The following is an 18061-nucleotide window of genomic DNA, read 5'->3' as shown; positions in this document are numbered from 1 at the left end:
CTTATGATTTCCTCAGAAAGCCACAACTAACAAAAGACTGAATGGGATGCCTCTTTAATTGGTAACTTGAAACTTGAAACAAATGTGTTTAGGATTCTAAGTTTGCTTCTTTGTGAAATACTATTTCTAAATTAACTGAGGCAAATGATTGAAATAAATCGAAATGGCTTCTGAGGATTATTTTTCCTTTCCTCCTCTTCTGTCTCCAGATGCATTGCCTCCACCTTGTGTGCATGTCCTTTGTCCTCTGTTCCTTTGTGCTAGCCTATCCTCTTGTATATGCCCCCTCCCCATTCTAATCCTTCTGTTGAACTTCCTTTTTCTTCTGAATCTCTTTCCAGTCCTTCCTCTCCTGAAGGTATTAAAATCTACCCTATAAAGTTCAGTCTTCTGAGGTGCTAAATAAACCCCAAGGGTCTTAAGTTTCCTGGAATAAGGCTGAATTTCGAGCCAGTTTCCTAAAGTGACCCAGGAGCCCCCTCTAGGTTTGCTTAAGAATATAGCATAGGTATTCAAACTTACCACCTGATTTCTCAGATTTATATCCATCCACATGCCTATTGGTGAGGGCCAGGCCAAGTAACTAGGTAAAATTAGCTCAATGGGAGAACATCCTGAAAGGGATTTGGAGAAATAAACCCAAACTTGTGGCAAAATGCTTGAACACTCCCAGGAAATCTACACCAAGCAGTTAGAGTAGCCTTTCCTAAGCCTGTTAATTAGTACAGAATTCATACACAAAACCCTGGTGAAACCGTTAGTATCTATTACAGACATCTGCAAATTGTCTTTAAAGGAAATTTTGGTCTTTGTTTAGGTGTTAAATCCACCTGGGTAGCATTTAATTCTGCTTGTTAATGGGCTGAAAGAGGCTCTTTCTCTTTTAGTTAAAAGGATTGTGATCGGGGCCACCTCGGTGGCTCAGTGGTTGAGCATCTGCCTTTGGCTCAGGTCATGATCCTGGGGTCCAGGGCATCAGGCTCCCCAGAGGAAGTCTGTTTCTCCCTCTGCTTATGTCTCTGCCTCTCTGTGTGTGTGTCTCATGAATAAATAAATAAAATCTTAAAAAAAAAAAAAAAGGACCATGATGGAGTGGGAAACTGTGTCCCCTCTAAACTTCTTTGGCAAACTAGCTTACTCATATCCCAGATAAGGCACCTAAAAGACAGATGGCTACAATTCTCAATTTTCAGTTCTGGAAAATGAAGGCTCCTCCACAGATCCAAAAAACTCCTAGTTTCTGCTATTACTGCAAAGGGCCAGGACATTGGGGAAAAAAAGACTGTTATAAATTGAAGCATTCCAGTGCCAATGATTCCCGGTCTCCAGGATCACGCCCTGGGCTGAAGGTGGCGCTAAACAGGTTGATCTCTCTGTCTCTGATGAATAAATAAATAAAATCTTTTTTAAAAAATAGTTCAAATAGTGAGGGTCTTTAATAAACCTCAGCAGGTTCCTGTCTGTCTGCCTCTCCTTTTGTCTAGGTCCTTTGTGAGATACACACTCTTCTGCTTAGTTCCTCTAACCTTATTCATTTAGTGGGCTACAATTTCTTAGAAAATAATCCTACTGGAATTTTTCTCTCAAAAGGAAATAATTCTAGAATTTGACTGTAGTAATCTAAATAGCCAGTCAAGGAAATTAAATAACGCTTCGCTAGCTCTTATTTGTTTTGTTTCTGATACCATTATAGCTGAGTCTGGAGACCGTGATCATTTGTTCTTATTGGATCCGCTATCATCCTCTTTATGGGAAAACTCTTCAAATTATATTGGCAGAATCCATAGTGCATTTCCCATCAAGATTCAGACAGATCCATTAGAAATATCTCCTCAGAATTAATAAAGATTAATTAGAGTCCTTCCTCCCACAGCCCTTTTGGTTAAGGCCACTCTGGAGAAATAATAACAAGATCCCCTTTAGCCATCCTGCATCCCATGTAGCAGAAGCCCCCCACCACTCCCTGATTCTCCTTACACGCAACACTCAAATCAGTTGCTTTACTTTGTAGGTCATCCTCCTGCTAACCGCTCCTCATGTAATTCTTATCGCTGCAGTAACCTTAGCCTTGCTATTATCCTCTGCTTCATGGATGAAATCCCTCATGACTGCTTAATGCTGACAGATCGCATTTGCCTCCTTGTGAAAATTTACAGGAAACTCCTAACTGATGCAGATTTTTCATGGTTTAATAATTGTTTCTTATTTAAAGGATGCATATGGTAAATATTGTGTTGGGTATGCTATTGCAACTCCTTTGGAAGTCATTGAGTCCATACCTTTACCTGTGGCTATTTTGGCCAGCAGGTTTAGGTGTAAGCCTTAGTTGGGCTTGTACCTTAACCAAGGGTAGGACCACAAACATTTATAACCAATAGTCAGTATGCCTTTCGAGTAGCTCATGAATTTAGAATGTTATGGAAACAATGAAGTTTCCTTACCTCCAATGGCAATAAAAGAAAAAATAGCTCTTAGGTCCCAAATTTATTAGATGTCATACTTTTGCCAGCAGCTCTAGCTATTACTACACTTCCTGGGCCTTTCAGAGTTTACTCCTAGAATCCAAAGGAAACCATTTCACTGATCTTTCCACCAAAATGCTGTTCTCAGCGAAACCAAGACCCAAACCTCTATTATGGTTCAAAGGGATGTTTTCTCAAATGATGAATTGGAGAAAATGAAATGAGCTATCCAACAATTGGCCTTAGAGGGAAAAATATTGGAAATCTAATAATTGTTGGTTTGATTAAAAAAAAAAAAAAAAGAATACTCTGGTTTAGACCCAACAATCGTGCCTTGCGAGAAGTCCTAGAATTCCTACCACTTACTGTTGAACATGCATTAAACCATTGGTCTATTGGCAAAATAATAGTGTTTGGGAATGTTAGTAGGGAAATGTTAATAAGGCTACAAAAAGCACCTACCTTGATTATCTCACCTGTCCAAAGTGTAATCCAAAAAACCCAATTCACACAGATGAACTTCATACAGCTTCCCTGTTCCATGAATATAAAGGTTTTAATTATGGTTTTCTCATAGGAATAAAGCCTTTTCCTTGTAGACAGGCCAAATGCTTAGTCTATGGCTTAAATTCTGTTAGAAGATTATCCCTCCCTGGGGAATCCCTCTTGAACTTCATAGTGATTGAGGAGCTCATTTTACCAGTCAGGTGCTTCAGCATGTCTGTGCTGTCTGGCCAGTGTAACAACTTTGATTGCGTGTACCATCTTCAATCCTCAGGGTTAATTGGTTGCACTAATAGCATTAATTGACAGAATTTGTACAGGGCCTCCAAATATCTTGGCTGAAAGCATTCCTGTTGGTCTTCTAAATTGCGGATGTACCCGCTTTGGGATTCCTAGACTCTCAACCTTTGAAATGATCAAAGTATGTCCTATGCACTTGGCCCCTGCCTCCTCTGACTCAGTTGATAAAAGGGGATCCACTTTAATATTGTAAAGGCCTCGTTGCTTCTCTTGAAAATAACCATGCTTTGGTAGAGCAATCTTTACATCATGTACTCAAGTACATGTAAGACAGACCTCAAGTGCTCTGCCACCTGGAGATTTCATCTGTTGGAATAGACCTTTCCAGAGAGACTCTCTTCAACGTCACTGGAAGGGACCTTATCAGGAACTGCTAACCAACCCTTGGACCGGGGAATAGATTCTTGGGTTCAAGGTGACATATCTAAAGAAAGCTCCAAACCCTGATTGGAGCTGCACACCAACTGGTGACCTGAAAGTGAAGATTTCCTGGAATTGAAGCAGATGACATCTGATAAGACAGCTTTCCCAAGATGTCCAGACCATAACTGTATCCCTTTTTCTCACTGTTTGCTGTGGCTTTCTCTTATGGAAAGAAAATGCTTTTTTTTCTCCCAACTCTTGTGAAAAGGGAAATGTCATCTTTTGACTATGGTCTTTTGGAAACAACCTTGTGATCCGGTGAGCTTTCTCTGAAGGATGACAAGGTTAGTATTCACAAAAGTCTTTATTCTGAACTGCAACCAAACTCCTGGTTCTTACCCAAATTCATGGCTTTTGAATTTACAGCTTTACATCTATATTATTGATAACACATTTGCTTCCAAAGAGTCCTTTTGAGAAAACAATACCATTTTTAAAAATCTTTGAAGTTTCGCAACAAGTTCATCTGCTACTGCTTCATGTTTATACCTTCACTGTATCTTCCCAAATGCATTTTGTTAATTCTTTCAGTGGCTCTTGCTGTATCCACTCATCTGCTCTCAACGTTGCTTTAAGTGGAGACTTCCAGAAAACATACATGACTCCAGGTTTGTTTTTTTAAAGGAGAACATTTCTCTTCTAGGTAGGAATAAGTGCCAATAAACATTTTGGTTGACTACTTTCCAAACTTAAACTTCACTAAAATGGAGTGGGGAGGCCAGCGGTGGACGCTCTCACACTCTACCACTCATCTACAATTTTAGATGCCAACGAATAGAGATATACTTTGCAAGGGGATACCACTTTACTTTCCAGCAGGAGGAAGAAAGGTTTTTCTCCTCCCCCAGCAACAGCTTAGCCAATGAGAGACTTTCACAACTCAGCCAATGAAAAGCCACTGTACTTTAAACTCCTGTGTTACCCCAATGGACATCTTGTTCACAAGAGCCCGCCGAAATGCCTTTCCTCTATAAAAGACTGTCCAGCTGCTTTGCTTTCCCCTCTTGCCTGTGGTTTTGCAGTAGTGTGCATTTTTGGAATTGTAATTTTGTGCTATTCTCGACCCATTTTTGTTGGTGCAATAACACAGTTTCATTTTTAAGGCTAACAGTTGAGCTCTTTAGGAGAACACTAGGGATATTTTTTGTTCATTAGCCACCTCCTCCCTTTCCCCACAGCGGACTGTCCTGATTACTGCAGAATCAACATCAGGGAAGTTGCAGGCCAGCAGGAAGGCTGTCTCCTCCCGTTGCCGGACTTCCCTTTCCCCCCTTAAGCCCCCTGGGGGCCAGAGGGCGGGGAGTTGTTTGCCCCTGGCCCGGAGGGCGGGGCGCTGCGGCGGGGCTCGGGCTCCGCAGAAGGCCGGCGGGCGGGGGGGCGGGCACCTCCGCCTCCCTCTGTATCTGCTCTCTGTATCTGCAGGCGAGAGGCCGGCTCTTTCCGGAACCCCAAGCTCTGTCCCCAGGGAGCCATGGCGACGTCCAGGGCCTGTCTCCACCTTTGGATGTGCGGGGCTGCGGCGCTGGCGTCTTTCCTGGCGGGGTTTACGGCGGGTAAGTGCGCTCCGCTTGCCCGGAGGGCTGCGCGCTGGCTTCGCTGGGCCCCGGCCCGGGCCGACTCCACGGGGCTCAGCCCAACTGGACGCCGAATGGAATGCATTTGACTTTCTTAATGAAGCGTGACTGACGTTCAGGTTTATGAAAGGTTCAGGGAGCTCAGCGTACTCGGCAAGAGCCGTCGGGTCAGGGCCGTCCCTATCCGCAGGGATGAGAACGCGGCTTCATTTACAAGCACTGTTAGTGCACGGACAGCGCTGCAGAAACTGCCCTTCCGCAGTCACTTAGTGCATGAACATTGGCGTGACGTTGTGTCAGGCGTTGTGCTATGGACTAGATCGCCCCAAGGAGAACAAGAAAATTAGAGGCCCGTGCCTTGATGCATTTCATGTAGGAAAGTGAAAAGAAGATCTTTGATAACACTGCTTTGTTTTGTTTTTTAAGATGTTATTTATGAGAGAGAGAGAGAGAGAGAGGCAGAGACACAGGCAGAGGGAGAAGCAGGCTCCATGCAAGGAGCCTGACGTGGGACTCGATCCTGCGTCTCCAGGATCACGCCCTGGGCTGAAGGCGACGCTAAACCGCTGAGCCACCAGGCTGCCCCATAACACTGGTTTTAACCAACTCAGAATTACACTGCATGGTAGAATTTGAAGGATTTCTGCGTTTAATATGAACATTTTTGTAAAGCTACCCTTCAGCTATTTAAGGACTTTTTTTTTTTTTTTTGGCTTCTAATTTTTATAAAAGTCAAAAGCAATTATCTACGTACATATGGTAAGTATATGTGTATGCGTTCTCTCCCCTAGGCTGGTTTAGTAAGCCTTTGAGAGAAACCACCACTTCACTCCGCTATCATCAAAGTATACGGTGGAAACTGGTATCTGAGATGAAAGCTGAAAATATTAAATCATTTCTTCGGTAAGTTTGTTTTGATGTTTGGTCTTAAAATGTTTAAAATATTGCAAGGGAGAAGTGTATTACAACTAATTTTATTCATGATCTCACATTGATTTATGGTAGTTTAAAATGTCCCTCTAAACTATCCAGGGTAAAATGTATTTGAATTTGCAGGAGTGAGTCTTTCTTCTCTAACTTCATCTACAGAAAAAGTACCGGGTTGCTTTATTAAGAGATGTTTCAACTACATGTAACTTTAGACTGCAAGTGAATGTTATTTCTTCCTTATGCCTGGGTTCAATCAGCAATTTTATTTAAAGGTGCTATTCTGTCAGGAAGACTTAGATGGTTGTAAAATTAGATTTAAAGGAGGGGAGATTAAAGTTTCAGAATGTCTGTCACAAATTAAACCTTTGTCCCACACTGCAAATACAAGTAACACAAATTGGACAAAATAAGAGCAAAAGGATCAGTGCAAAATTCTTGAAATGCTAAGAATGCATTTGCCATACAACGTAGCAATTTTTACCCTTGGGCATTTATGCTGGAGAAATGAAAAACTATGATCACGTAAAACCTGTACACCAATGTTAATAGACAGCATTAATCATAATATTCAAAAACTGAACATAAATGTCCCTCCAGCGGTGAAAAGTTAAACTATAGTAGTTAATCCTATACGTTTTTCTTTTTAAAAATTGCTTTTACTTTAAGCCATTTGCACTTGCAAGTTAATTTTAGAATCACCTTCTGAATTCCTACAAAAAAATCCTGCTGGAATTTTTATTAAAGTTGCATCAATCTATAGATGAATTCGGAAGAGAAGTGACATCTTTAAAATATGGAGCCTTTCAGTCTCGTTATTCATTTGTCAGAGGGAGGTACTATAGTTTTGATTATTGAAGCTATATAGTAAGCCTCAGTGATGTGTAGAATGATTCCTCCCATCTTATTTTTCTAAACAATTGTTTTAGCTCTTCTATATCCTTTTCCTTTACATATAAAACATAGAATAAATATACGTCTACAAAAAACATTGCTGAAATTTTTTTTTTTTTACCATGATTACACTAATCTTATAGAACAATTTGGGGGTACTTGACATTTTTCCTGTGCCCAGTCTTCTAATCCATAAACATAGTAAATCTCTCCAGTTATTTAGGTCTTCTTTGTTTGCTTTTATAACGTAATTTTCAGGATGCAGACCCTGGATGTGTACTGTTCGATTTATATCCAAGTATTTAATTTTCTTTGGAGGAATTGTAAGTCATATTGGGTTTAATTTCAGTTTCCACATGTTTGTTAATATATAGAAGTACTGTTGATTTTTTTTTTTTTTGTGTGTGTGTGTGTGTGTGTGTGAAAAAAAACTGTAGTTTTTTGCATCCTGTAGTCTCTCTGAACTCATGTCTTTAGGAGTTTCTTGTTGATTCACTGGGATTTTCTATGTAGACAATCGTGCCATTTTCAAATAGGGAAAATTTTATTACTACCCTTCCAAATTGTATGCGTTTTAAACTTGGGTTTGTTTTGTTCTTATTGCGCTGACTGAAATCCAATAGTATTTCTTTTTTGTTGGTTTCTAATCTTAGAGGGAAAGCATTTAGACTTTCATAATTGTGATACTGTCTATAGATTTGTTGTAAATGCTCTTTATTTAGTGAAGGAAATTCCCCTGTATTCAAAATTGCTAAAAGATTTTTATCATGAATGGATATTGATACTGTCAAAAAGTTATTTTTCTGCATCAATTTCTCTGATCATGTTTTTTTCTTTAGCTGGTTAGGAATCTAGCGATTCCTTTACTGATTTTTGGAGGCCTAGGGATCAAATTATATCAAGAAGGGAGTCACAATCTCCAGGAGTGCAAAAGTGTATATTTTTCCCATTAATCATGTAAACTTTTGCTTTTTATATTATGAAGATTATTTATAGGACAGAATTACCCTTTTATCTTTATGAAATGTCCTTTTCTTTGGTAATTGCTATCTTTAAATCTATGTTATTTGGTATAAATATTGCCACTTCAGCCTCCTTACATTTACATTTACATGGTGATCTTCTTCCATCTACTTTTAATCTACCAGTTTGTTTAGAATTAAAATGTACCTTCAATAGAGAGCATTTAATTGCCACGTGGTATTTAATATATTTTGGTCATCTTAAAGTGTATCATCCTCTGTAGACAGCAGATAGTAGCAATTTGCTATTATATTCCTTCTGGTAATCTATGCCTTTTAATTTGAGTATTTAGTCCCTTAACAAATAATATAACCACTGATATGGTTAAACTTAGCTCTACTAATTTATTGTTTTCTGTTTACTCTGTTTTTGTTCCTTCTCATCTTCTGCCACCTTTTTAGTAAAATTTTATTTCAGATAATCTTTTGCTTATACATTCTTACTTTTTTTTTTTTTTTTTGGTAGATGCTCTGGTCCTTTCATCATACATCTATAATTTATAACTCTTCACTCAATTCTTATTTTTGCACAACTTAACATACAGTAGAGAACTCACATTTCTATATTGCCATTTATCCTCTCCTCTATTATCCTTTATATTAGAGCTGTCAAAAGTATCTTATCTACAATGCAATATAAACCTTGAAAAGTAATTTTTCATTGACCACATATGTTTTGAGAGCCAATTAAAAATTAGCATTTTATATCTTATTTCCAGTGATCTTCATTTGTTTTTGAAAATTTGGGTTATCCCACGATATTTCTATTTAGTCTGAATAACTTTCTTAAGCATTTTCTATAATGTGGGGTCCAGTGGTGACAAATACTTAGTTTTTCTGTCTATAAAATCCTTACTAAATCATAGTTTTTGAAGCATAATTTTCCTGGATATGGACTTTTAAGATGATTTTGTTTTCTTCTCCTTTCAGAAATTTCAATGCTTTTTCCTTGTCTTCTGTCTAATATTGGCATCTTATGAAAAGTTTATAGTTATTCAAGTTATATAACCTACATCATTTTGTCTTTAATTTTGAGTAGTTTTACTATGTGCCTAGGTATAGTTTTAGTCAAATTTATTCTGTTTATGGCCCTCTGAGATTCTTGACTTTGTAAACTTCTATCTTTCACTAAGGTAGGAAGGTTTTACTCATTATTTCTTAAAATTTTCTGCACTATTCTCTTTTCCCCTTCCAAGACTCCATTTAAACCCTAGAATCAAATAGAGTGAATACAGTATGGTGTGTTTCCTCCTGATTTAATGAGGTCATGAAGTTCCATCTTAAATTCCATGGATGAACTAGAGCAAACTATAGTAATAAGGTATGAAAACGACTATACTATTTTATGAAATTGAGCTGATTTATGATGTCTGTTTTGAAGTGCTCATTTAGAGATAAAATAATCACTAGGCAGTTAGGATGCATGTCATTTAAAGAGTGACTCAGTCTTTATTTTTCCTCCAATACAGTAAAATGGCAGAATATTTTATCAGTTAAAACAGAATGCTTGTCTTTTACGCAATTTAAAATATCAGGTATAATGTTAACACTATTGAACTCTGTCTGCAGTGTATCATGATGTGTCTGAAAGGAGTCACCTAGAAAATTAGATGTCAGAAGCAAAACTTAGTAATGTTCTTGACCATTAAAATTTGTTTATTTTATCTCTATTACCCTTTAATATGTAATACAGCATAAGGTGATAAGTAATAGTTTATATGATTGTATTTTTGGAGTTGGCTTTTTTCTTTACCTCCAACTGAATACAGAAATTGCGCACCAAGAATGACAAAAATAGATGTAGAGTGAGATACATTGAATTGAATTAGGAACTCAAGATTTTAATGAATAAGGAAGAGTGACAGTGACCCACAGTTTTTTTTCTTTTTTTTAAAGATTTCATTTATTTATTCATGATAGACAGGGGGTGGGGCAGAGACACGGCAGAGGGAGAAGCAGGCTCCATGCCGGGAGCCCGACCTGAGACTCAGTCCCGGGACTCCAGGATCACATCCTGGGCCAAAGGCAGGTGCTAAACCACTGAGCCACCCAGGGATCCCTCTGACCCACAGTTTTAACAGCTTCCAGAAGGTATAGGTGGTAACTTTTGGTGTGAGATTTAGAAGAGTCATTATTTTTTTAAATGATTTTCTTTCTTTTTTTTTTTTTTTTTCTTTTTAAAGATTTTATTTATGAGAGAGAGAGACAGACACATAAGGGAGAAGTAGGGCCAGGATCCTGGGATCACAACCTGAGCCAAAGGCAGATACTCAATCACTGAGCCACCCAGGTGCCCCCTGAAAGAATCATTGTTTTTGAAAGAACTCCTAGCACATCTTCTAGCCCTGAGATATGTGGGGGCATGGGAAATAAAACAGCTTGCAAGTGAGCAGGGTCCTCCGAGGAAACCAGTTAAGGCAAGGAAATCAAGCAAACATTCAGAATGGTGGCTGAGGGTAAAAGAATTGTTGATCATAGTTGTAGAAGGTTTATGATCAGTGAAAGAGCCCAGGAAGGAGAGGTGTTAAAGATTGGGTTCTTGATTCTAATGTAGTGGGAAGAATTCGATATCTTCCCCAGCCTCAACTGTTGAGTATTCATCCTCCTTCATGTATTCAGTAAGGATTACCTCCTTTCCAGCCCAGGAGTATCTTGACTGGTCCATAATCCAGTCATTATAACTCTTCCTTCTGGTGATGTTTCTTTCATTTGAGAAGAGGTATATATTCTATGATCAATGAAATGAGAGGGAAGTTTAGCTGTGATCTTCTACCATAAGTTTTCCTCTGTTAAAAGGAACACAGAAGAGGAAATAGATGTTCTTGTTTGTACATGTTTCTCCTGAGCATTACAGTGTGAGTATATGATATCTGGAACTGTACCCACCTTGGGACCATAACGAGAAATTTAGAAATGAACTAAAGGATGTTACACCCTGTGGCTCTTTTTTTTTTTTTTTCCACTTCTTTATTCCATTTCAGTGGGTTCTTTTCTTTCTTTTTTAAGAGTGAGAGAAAGAGTACACACACATGCGAGTAAACATGTGGGATGGGGAGGAGAGGCCAAGGGGCTGAGGGAGAGAAAGAGAATCTTAAGCAGGCTCCATGACCAGCACAGAGCCTGACAGGAGGCTCAATCTCACAACCCTGAGATTATGACCTAAGCTGAAATCAAGAGTCTGATGCTTCACTGACTGATCCACCCAGGCTCCCATTAGTGGGTTCTTTAAAAGATGGATGGCAAAAGTTCATGGTTAATCCTTCATTATTAATTATATGAATGTTATCTGCTTACTGTAGAAAATAAAACAATAATAAATTATATAAAGTAGAAATATCTCAAGCCCTACTTTTTAGAATGCATATGAAATAACTTCTGTCTATAAATAAAATAATATTTTTAAAACAACTTTTGTAAGGTATTCAATATCCATAACCTGTAGATTTAATTTAATGATATAGAAAGGGAAAACTGCACAGAGAAGATACTAGAGGAGTCCTAATGGATAATGAATAGCTTGCAGTGGGAAAAGGGAATGAAAGAAGTGGTGATAGAGACTCAGGTAGGTGGGACGGTATTTATGTCTCAGAGAAGACCTTGTGCAAAGGTAGTAGGTAGTCACTGCAGGAGAAAAAGGAGTCTACCAAATGCTTTAGGGTGGAGAATTTTATACGGAGAGTGGTGGGAAATGAAAATGGAAAGGTAGAAGTGTGGGTCAGATGAAAAAGAACCCAATACACCATGTTTGAGTGTGAACTTTATAAAAATGCACAGTGTAGGGAGCAATACAAGGAGTTCAGGCAATTAAATAATATCAGTTGAATGATTTCAAATTATCACTGTTTCTCAAGGTCAGACAACTAGGACTTTTGTATTTTAGTCCCAGAATTTAATGACTATGAAGTTATAAACAAGTTATTTAACTATTCTCTCAATTTCCTTATTTGCAAAATGAGGACAATGGGAGAAGGGTTGGGAAGATTCATTGAGTTGACCTAGGTGAAAGTGCCTGGTCACATGTCTGGCATGTAGTTTTCAGTGAATGTCAATTATCCTTTACTGCCTGTCTTTTGTTGGTTGTCCCATGGTTGATTAAAAACCCAATTTAGAGAAGTATTATTATTTTACTGAAAGGGAGGGTGGGGTGGAGAGTGGGAGGGGTGAGAAAATATTTTAAAAATATTACTCTCATGTAAAATGAATCTATATAAAAACTACTTTTGTGAGGCCACTTAAATGCTACAACACATTTATACTCAGAACCAAGAAAACATTGTCTAAATTCAGTTCAATAAATATGTTGTATAACTTCCAGGTAACAGGGAGGAAGGTAATATAAAATGAAAATGCATGGACTTTTAACCTCAATGAAATTAATACACAATTGAATAGACATAACAAGACAGCAGTTGAGTTATACATTAGATTGTCCAGCTGGTCTACGGCAAACATGATGAACGGCCCCCTGCTGCCCAAAATGTCCTAACTGATGATGAGCAAGAAGAAGCACCAGTGGTATAGAGGCCTGACTTTCTTCCAAGGTGTCTTCTCATACCTGCTGATTACATGTGTTTACCATGGAATATGTTCTTTTCTGGGGAAGCATAATGTGAAAATTGTAGTTACAAATAATTTTTAAATTGGCATACCTATAATTTGCTATTGCTAGCTATATTTTAATCTTTGATGTAGAAATGATAATACCTAAAAGACGAGGAATGCATCTAGAATAAACCTTAGGCATATTGTCTGAATGTGGTCTTTAACTCCTACTTGTATTTTATTTCCATGTAGTTCTTTTACAAAGCTTCCTCATCTGGCAGGAACAGAACAAAATTTACTTCTTGCCAAGAAAATCCAAACCCAGTGGAAGAAATTTGGACTGGATTCCGCCAAGTTGGTTCATTATGATGTCCTCCTATCCTACCCCAATGAGACAAATGTGAACTATATATCAGTCATGGATGAACATGGGATTGAGGTGATGTGGAATTATTGGTACTCTTTGTATTTGGTAACCCCAGTTTATGTGAATTGGGATATAGGATCAAGTAAAAATAGAAATCTGGTAATAGTGCAGTGGAACTCCTACTTTTTAGAAGAGTTGATAAGTTGTAAACTAATTATTCAGTGTTTACTGTGTTAGGCACAGTGCTAAATCTTGAAGCCAGAAGGAAGCCTAGGAACATGATTCCTTTGCTTTAACTAAGGCAGGGCAGATGTTGGAACACATAATTTTAAATCGATATGGTTAAGTGTTATGAAGAGTATGGTTTGGGTTCTTTACACAGAAAAGTTTCACTTCAACTAGCATGGACTTAGATTAGGCTTCTTGAAAGAAAACTTTCCTGATATGTGAGTCATGAAAGATCCTAAGGCTTTAACAACATGAAAAAACAAAGGAAAAGAATTCTAGGCAGAAAAAAACACCGGCTAATGTTTGGAGACCTATAACTACCTTAGTATTATTGAGGAATTTAAACATTTTCTGTATTTCAAAAATGTGAAATATGAAGTAGGCCACAATAAGAGATAAACCAGTATTTATGTTTTGGGGACAGATCATAGGAGGGCTTATACATTGTCCTAAGGGGCTTAGAATCCAACTTCAGTCAATGGAAACCGTTGACAAGTCCTAAGCAATGGAAGAATATGGCTAGAGAGGCATTTTTTAGATAGTTTGGATCATCTGCAGGTTAGACCTTGACTAGGTAAAAAGTTCAAGTCTTAAGAGAATAGTCTAGGTGAAAGATGATGAAGCCCTAAATGACGATGCTAGTAGGAATGAGGAAGAAGGATGATCTAAGAAGTAATCAGGAAGCAACATTAGTGGGAATTGATTAGTGATTAATTGGAGGAAGGATATGAAGACAGAGTTCAGGATGACTCCTATGTGGCTGGAATGGGTATCTGAGTAATGATGCAATTCATAATAGCAAGGAATGCCAAGCAAGAAGTAGGCCTGGGGTGAGGAATGATAAATTCAAAATTTGACATGTTGAGTTTGGACACCCAAGCTGAAATAACCATCAGGCCCTTAAATACACGTGTCTGAAAAGGAAAGCTTTCTAAGCATTTGGGCTATGGACAAAATTTTGGGAGTCAATGAAATCTCATAGGAAGGGAGTATAAAATGAGGCAGACAGTGGACTGGGGATAAAACACAGGAAACATTATTTAAATACATTTGAATTAAAAGAGGTCCAAAAAAGTTGGAAAGGAATCATTGGAACACGAGGAGAATCGTGGGTGTGTGTGTCACCTTCACAGCCCTGTTTTTATGTGGGAACTTCTAGTCACCTGAGACTGCATGTATTTCTAGAAGTTGCTACTATTTTGAAGGCAGTAATAATAATAAAGCTCTTCTTCACTGTTGCCAGTGGAATTTACCTGATTAATTATTGAGCCTAGTTTTAGAATATTCTATTGTAAGTGTATACTTGGGGGCATTATTCTTTAATAACAATCTGGAATGTTTCTCTCCAACTGCATGTGTTACAATTCTTGCTAGATTTTCAATACCTCCTATCTTGAGCCACCACCAGATGGATATGAGAATGTTACAAATATTGTTCCACCATATAACGCTTTCTCAGCCCAAGGCATACCAGAGGTAAAATAAGACTTGTTTACCCAATTCTTTAAGCCTTCCTTTGTTATTTAAAGCCTATGTAGAGGACTAAAACCAAGAAGATTAGGTGAATCATTCATGCTGATCCACATTTTGAGGTTCAGTCCTATGAACACCCTTTCTAAAAATAATCTGAGGGAAAAAAAAATACACAAAAATCATAGCCTGATGAAGCAGATGCCACTCTGAAATAACAAAGAAGTTGCTGAACTCATCTTTAGTTATATCAGTAGATGTTTTTATAAGCTCTTTTCCTTTGTTTATAGTTTGATTTTTTTTTTTCCATAGATTTATAGATCTGGTTTTATAGATCATACCATAGAAGTTCTTAAATTAATACTATGTTTGAAAATTAAACCTGTTTGGGATTTCTTTTTCCTTTTAAAAATCCTCTTTGTAAAAAAAAAAAAAAAAAAAAAAATCCCCTTTGTTTCACTCGCCTCTCCCCCTTCAATCTGTCTCTTCTCTGGCAACCCTCAGCTTGTTTTGTATTTTAGAGTCTGTTTTTGCTTAAATTCTGCATGTAATTGAAATCATATGGCATTTGTCTTTCTCAGACTTATTTCTTTTAGCATAATACCCTCTAGGTCTATCCATGTTGTTGCAAATGGCAAGATCTCACTCTTTTTTATGGCTGAGTAACACACATACACCACTTCTTCCTTATCCATTCATCTATCAATGAACACTTGGTTAAATAATGATGCAGTAAATATAAGGGTGCATTTTTTTAAATTAGTGTTTTTGCTTTTTTGGGGGAAGTACTCAGTAGTAGAATTATTGGATCATATGGTATTTCTATTTTTAACTTTTTGAGGAGTTTCCATACTGTTTTCCACAGTGGTCGCACCAACTTACATTCCTACCAACAGTATGCAAGGATTTCTTTTTTTCTCTACATCTTTGCCAACACCTGTTACTACCTTTTTGATACTAACCATTCTGACCCATGTGAGGTAATATCTCATTGTGGTTTTGATTTGCATTTCCCTGATGGTTAGTAATGTTGAGAATGTTTTCATGCGTCTGTTGCCAATCTGTTTATGTTCTTTAGAAAATGGTCTATTGAGGTGTTTTGCCCATTTGGATTAGATTATGTATGTATGTTATTTAGTTTTTGGTATTGGGTTATATAAAGTCTTTATATAGTTTGGATATTAACCCCTTACCAGATATATCATTTGCAGCTATCTTTCTCCTTTTTAGTTTTGTTTATGGTTCTCCTAGTGATGCAAAAGCGTTTTATTTTGATGTAGTCCCAATAGTTTATTTTTGCTTTTGTTTCCCTTCCCCAAGGAGACGTATCTAGAAAAAGGTTAAGGCTCAGGTGGAAGAAATTACTCCCCTACGTTTTCTTCTAGGGGTTTTATGGTGTCAGGTCTCATGTTTAGTTTATTTTTGTGGATGGTTTGAGAAAAGTGTCTTGGTTTCATTCTTTGGCATATAGCTGTCCGATTTTCATAGCACCATTTTGGAGAGACTGTTTTTCTTCACTGTATATTCTTGCTTCCTTTGTCATAGATTGATTGGATAAGTGTGGGTTTACTTCTGGACTTTGTGTCTGTTGTCATGCCACTACTATGCTGTTTTGATTACTATGGCTTTGTAGTCTATCGTGAAATCTGGGATTGTGATACCTTCAGCTTTGTTCTTTCTCTTGTTCACATTGGCTGTTGGAGGTCTTCTATAGTTCTTATACAAATTTTAGTATTACTTTTTGTAGTCCTGTGACAAAGGCTGTTGGTATTTTGATAGGGATTGTGTAGAATCTGTAGATTGCTTTGGAAAGTATGGAAATTTTAATGATGCTAAATGATATTCCAGTCTGTGGGCATGGAGTATCTTTCCCTTTATTTGGGTCTTCAATTACTTTTATCAGTATTTTATAATTTTCAGAGTATAGGTCTTTCAAATCCTTGGTTAAGTTTATTCCTAGGTATTTTATTATGTGGTGCAGTTATAAGTGGAATTGTTTAAAACATAGTTGGGGGCACCTGGGTGGCTCAGTGGTTGACCATCTGCCTTCAGCTCAGGGTGTGATCCCAGAGTCCTAGGATCGAGTCCCATACTGGGCTCCCTGCAGGGAGCCTGCTTCTCCCTCTGCCTATGTCTCTGCCTCTCTCTCTCTCTCTCTCTCTCTCTCTCTCTCTGTCTCTCATGAATAAATAGATAAAATCTTTTTAAAAAATTAAAAAAATATATAGTTGGAATTTTTAAAATCCTCTCTATTTCCTTCAGCTCCGTATAGTCTGATAATCTCTTCAAAATAGAACACTGCTTAGTGTTATATATTGGAATTTTTTTTTTAACTTTTCAAAGTATTGAAACATCTTCTAAAAACTTCTACAGAATTAGCATGGATCTGTTTTTCAAGCCCAATCCAGGATAGATAACTTTTGATGATATGGTATTGTGGAGCAAACTTATTCTATTGTTTTCTCTTTAATTAGCAGTATTCTGTTATTTTTAATTTTTTTCTTTTCTTACAGGGAGATATCATATATGTGAACTATGCTCGTACTGAAGACTTTTTCAAACTGGAAAGAGAGATGAACATCAACTGCAGTGGCAAGATTGTTATTGCAAGATATGGAAAAATCTTCAGAGGAAATAAAGTATTGTATCATCTCCTCTTTTTCTAGAGAGAAGAGGATAGTGTATATCCTCTAAATGTGAATGATCAGCTTGCATCGTGTTTTCCAGGATTACTTCAATATATGTATTTAACAAATCTTCCTATTTGTCGTGGTTGCACAGGAAATCTGTTTTTATGTTACTTCACATACCTAGAAAAGGAAGTTACTTTTACTACAGAAACAAAATTTGTTTTTCGAAATTTTATGTAAACTGAAAAATGAAAGCTACCCTCCATTACCCATTTTATTAGCCCAGACATGATCAATCTTAACAGTTTTTCTTAGACCTAATTCTGTGACATATGAATATAAATTCTTTCCATATACTAGTTTTACATGTTATACTTTAACAAAGATGGCATCAAATACTATATATAACTTTTTTTCCACTCAGCAATAATATATGGGTATCACTCCACGCCAAAACATTGAGAGTTATATAATGTGTGGTTAAGAGTATAGGAGTCTAGATCCATACAACATTGATTCTGGTCTCATCTAGGTTCCTTGTTCTCTAGATCTTTTACTGTGAGCAAGTTACTTAATCTTTCTCTGCCCATGTTTCCTCATACATAAAGTGGGAATGCTAATAATACCACTAATCTCCTAGAATCCTTAAGACTAAATGACTTTGTTTGAAAGCACTTATGCTAGTGATTGGTACTTAATTGATTCTCTATAGCTACTT

General features: G+C 37.4%; 1 protein-coding gene across 5 annotated transcripts in view; it reads left to right on the top strand.

Moving 5' to 3' along the window:
- Positions 1-18061, top strand: part of NAALAD2 (N-acetylated alpha-linked acidic dipeptidase 2) — a 65210-nt gene that overhangs the window by 8557 nt on the left and 38592 nt on the right. For 3 of the 5 annotated variants that reach the window (XM_038568339.1, XM_038568338.1, XM_038568337.1), the window contains exons 3-7: positions 5112-5242; positions 6055-6166; positions 12901-13087; positions 14618-14719; positions 17227-17352. In XM_038568339.1, the coding sequence (XP_038424267.1) occupies positions 5112-5242; positions 6055-6166; positions 12901-13087; positions 14618-14719; positions 17227-17352 (658 nt within the window). The remainder of the gene's footprint in view (positions 1-5111; positions 5243-6054; positions 6167-12900; positions 13088-14617; positions 14720-17226; positions 17353-18061) is intronic. The other 2 variants (XM_038568340.1, XM_038568341.1) reach the window with 2 other exon arrangements.

Source organism: Canis lupus, chromosome 21, assembly GCF_011100685.1.
Source record: "Canis lupus familiaris isolate Mischka breed German Shepherd chromosome 21, alternate assembly UU_Cfam_GSD_1.0, whole genome shotgun sequence".
Classification (NCBI taxonomy): domain Eukaryota; kingdom Metazoa; phylum Chordata; class Mammalia; order Carnivora; family Canidae; genus Canis; species Canis lupus.
The sequence above is the reverse complement of the archived record's forward strand: the minus strand, read 5'-3'. Positions and strand labels throughout refer to the sequence as shown.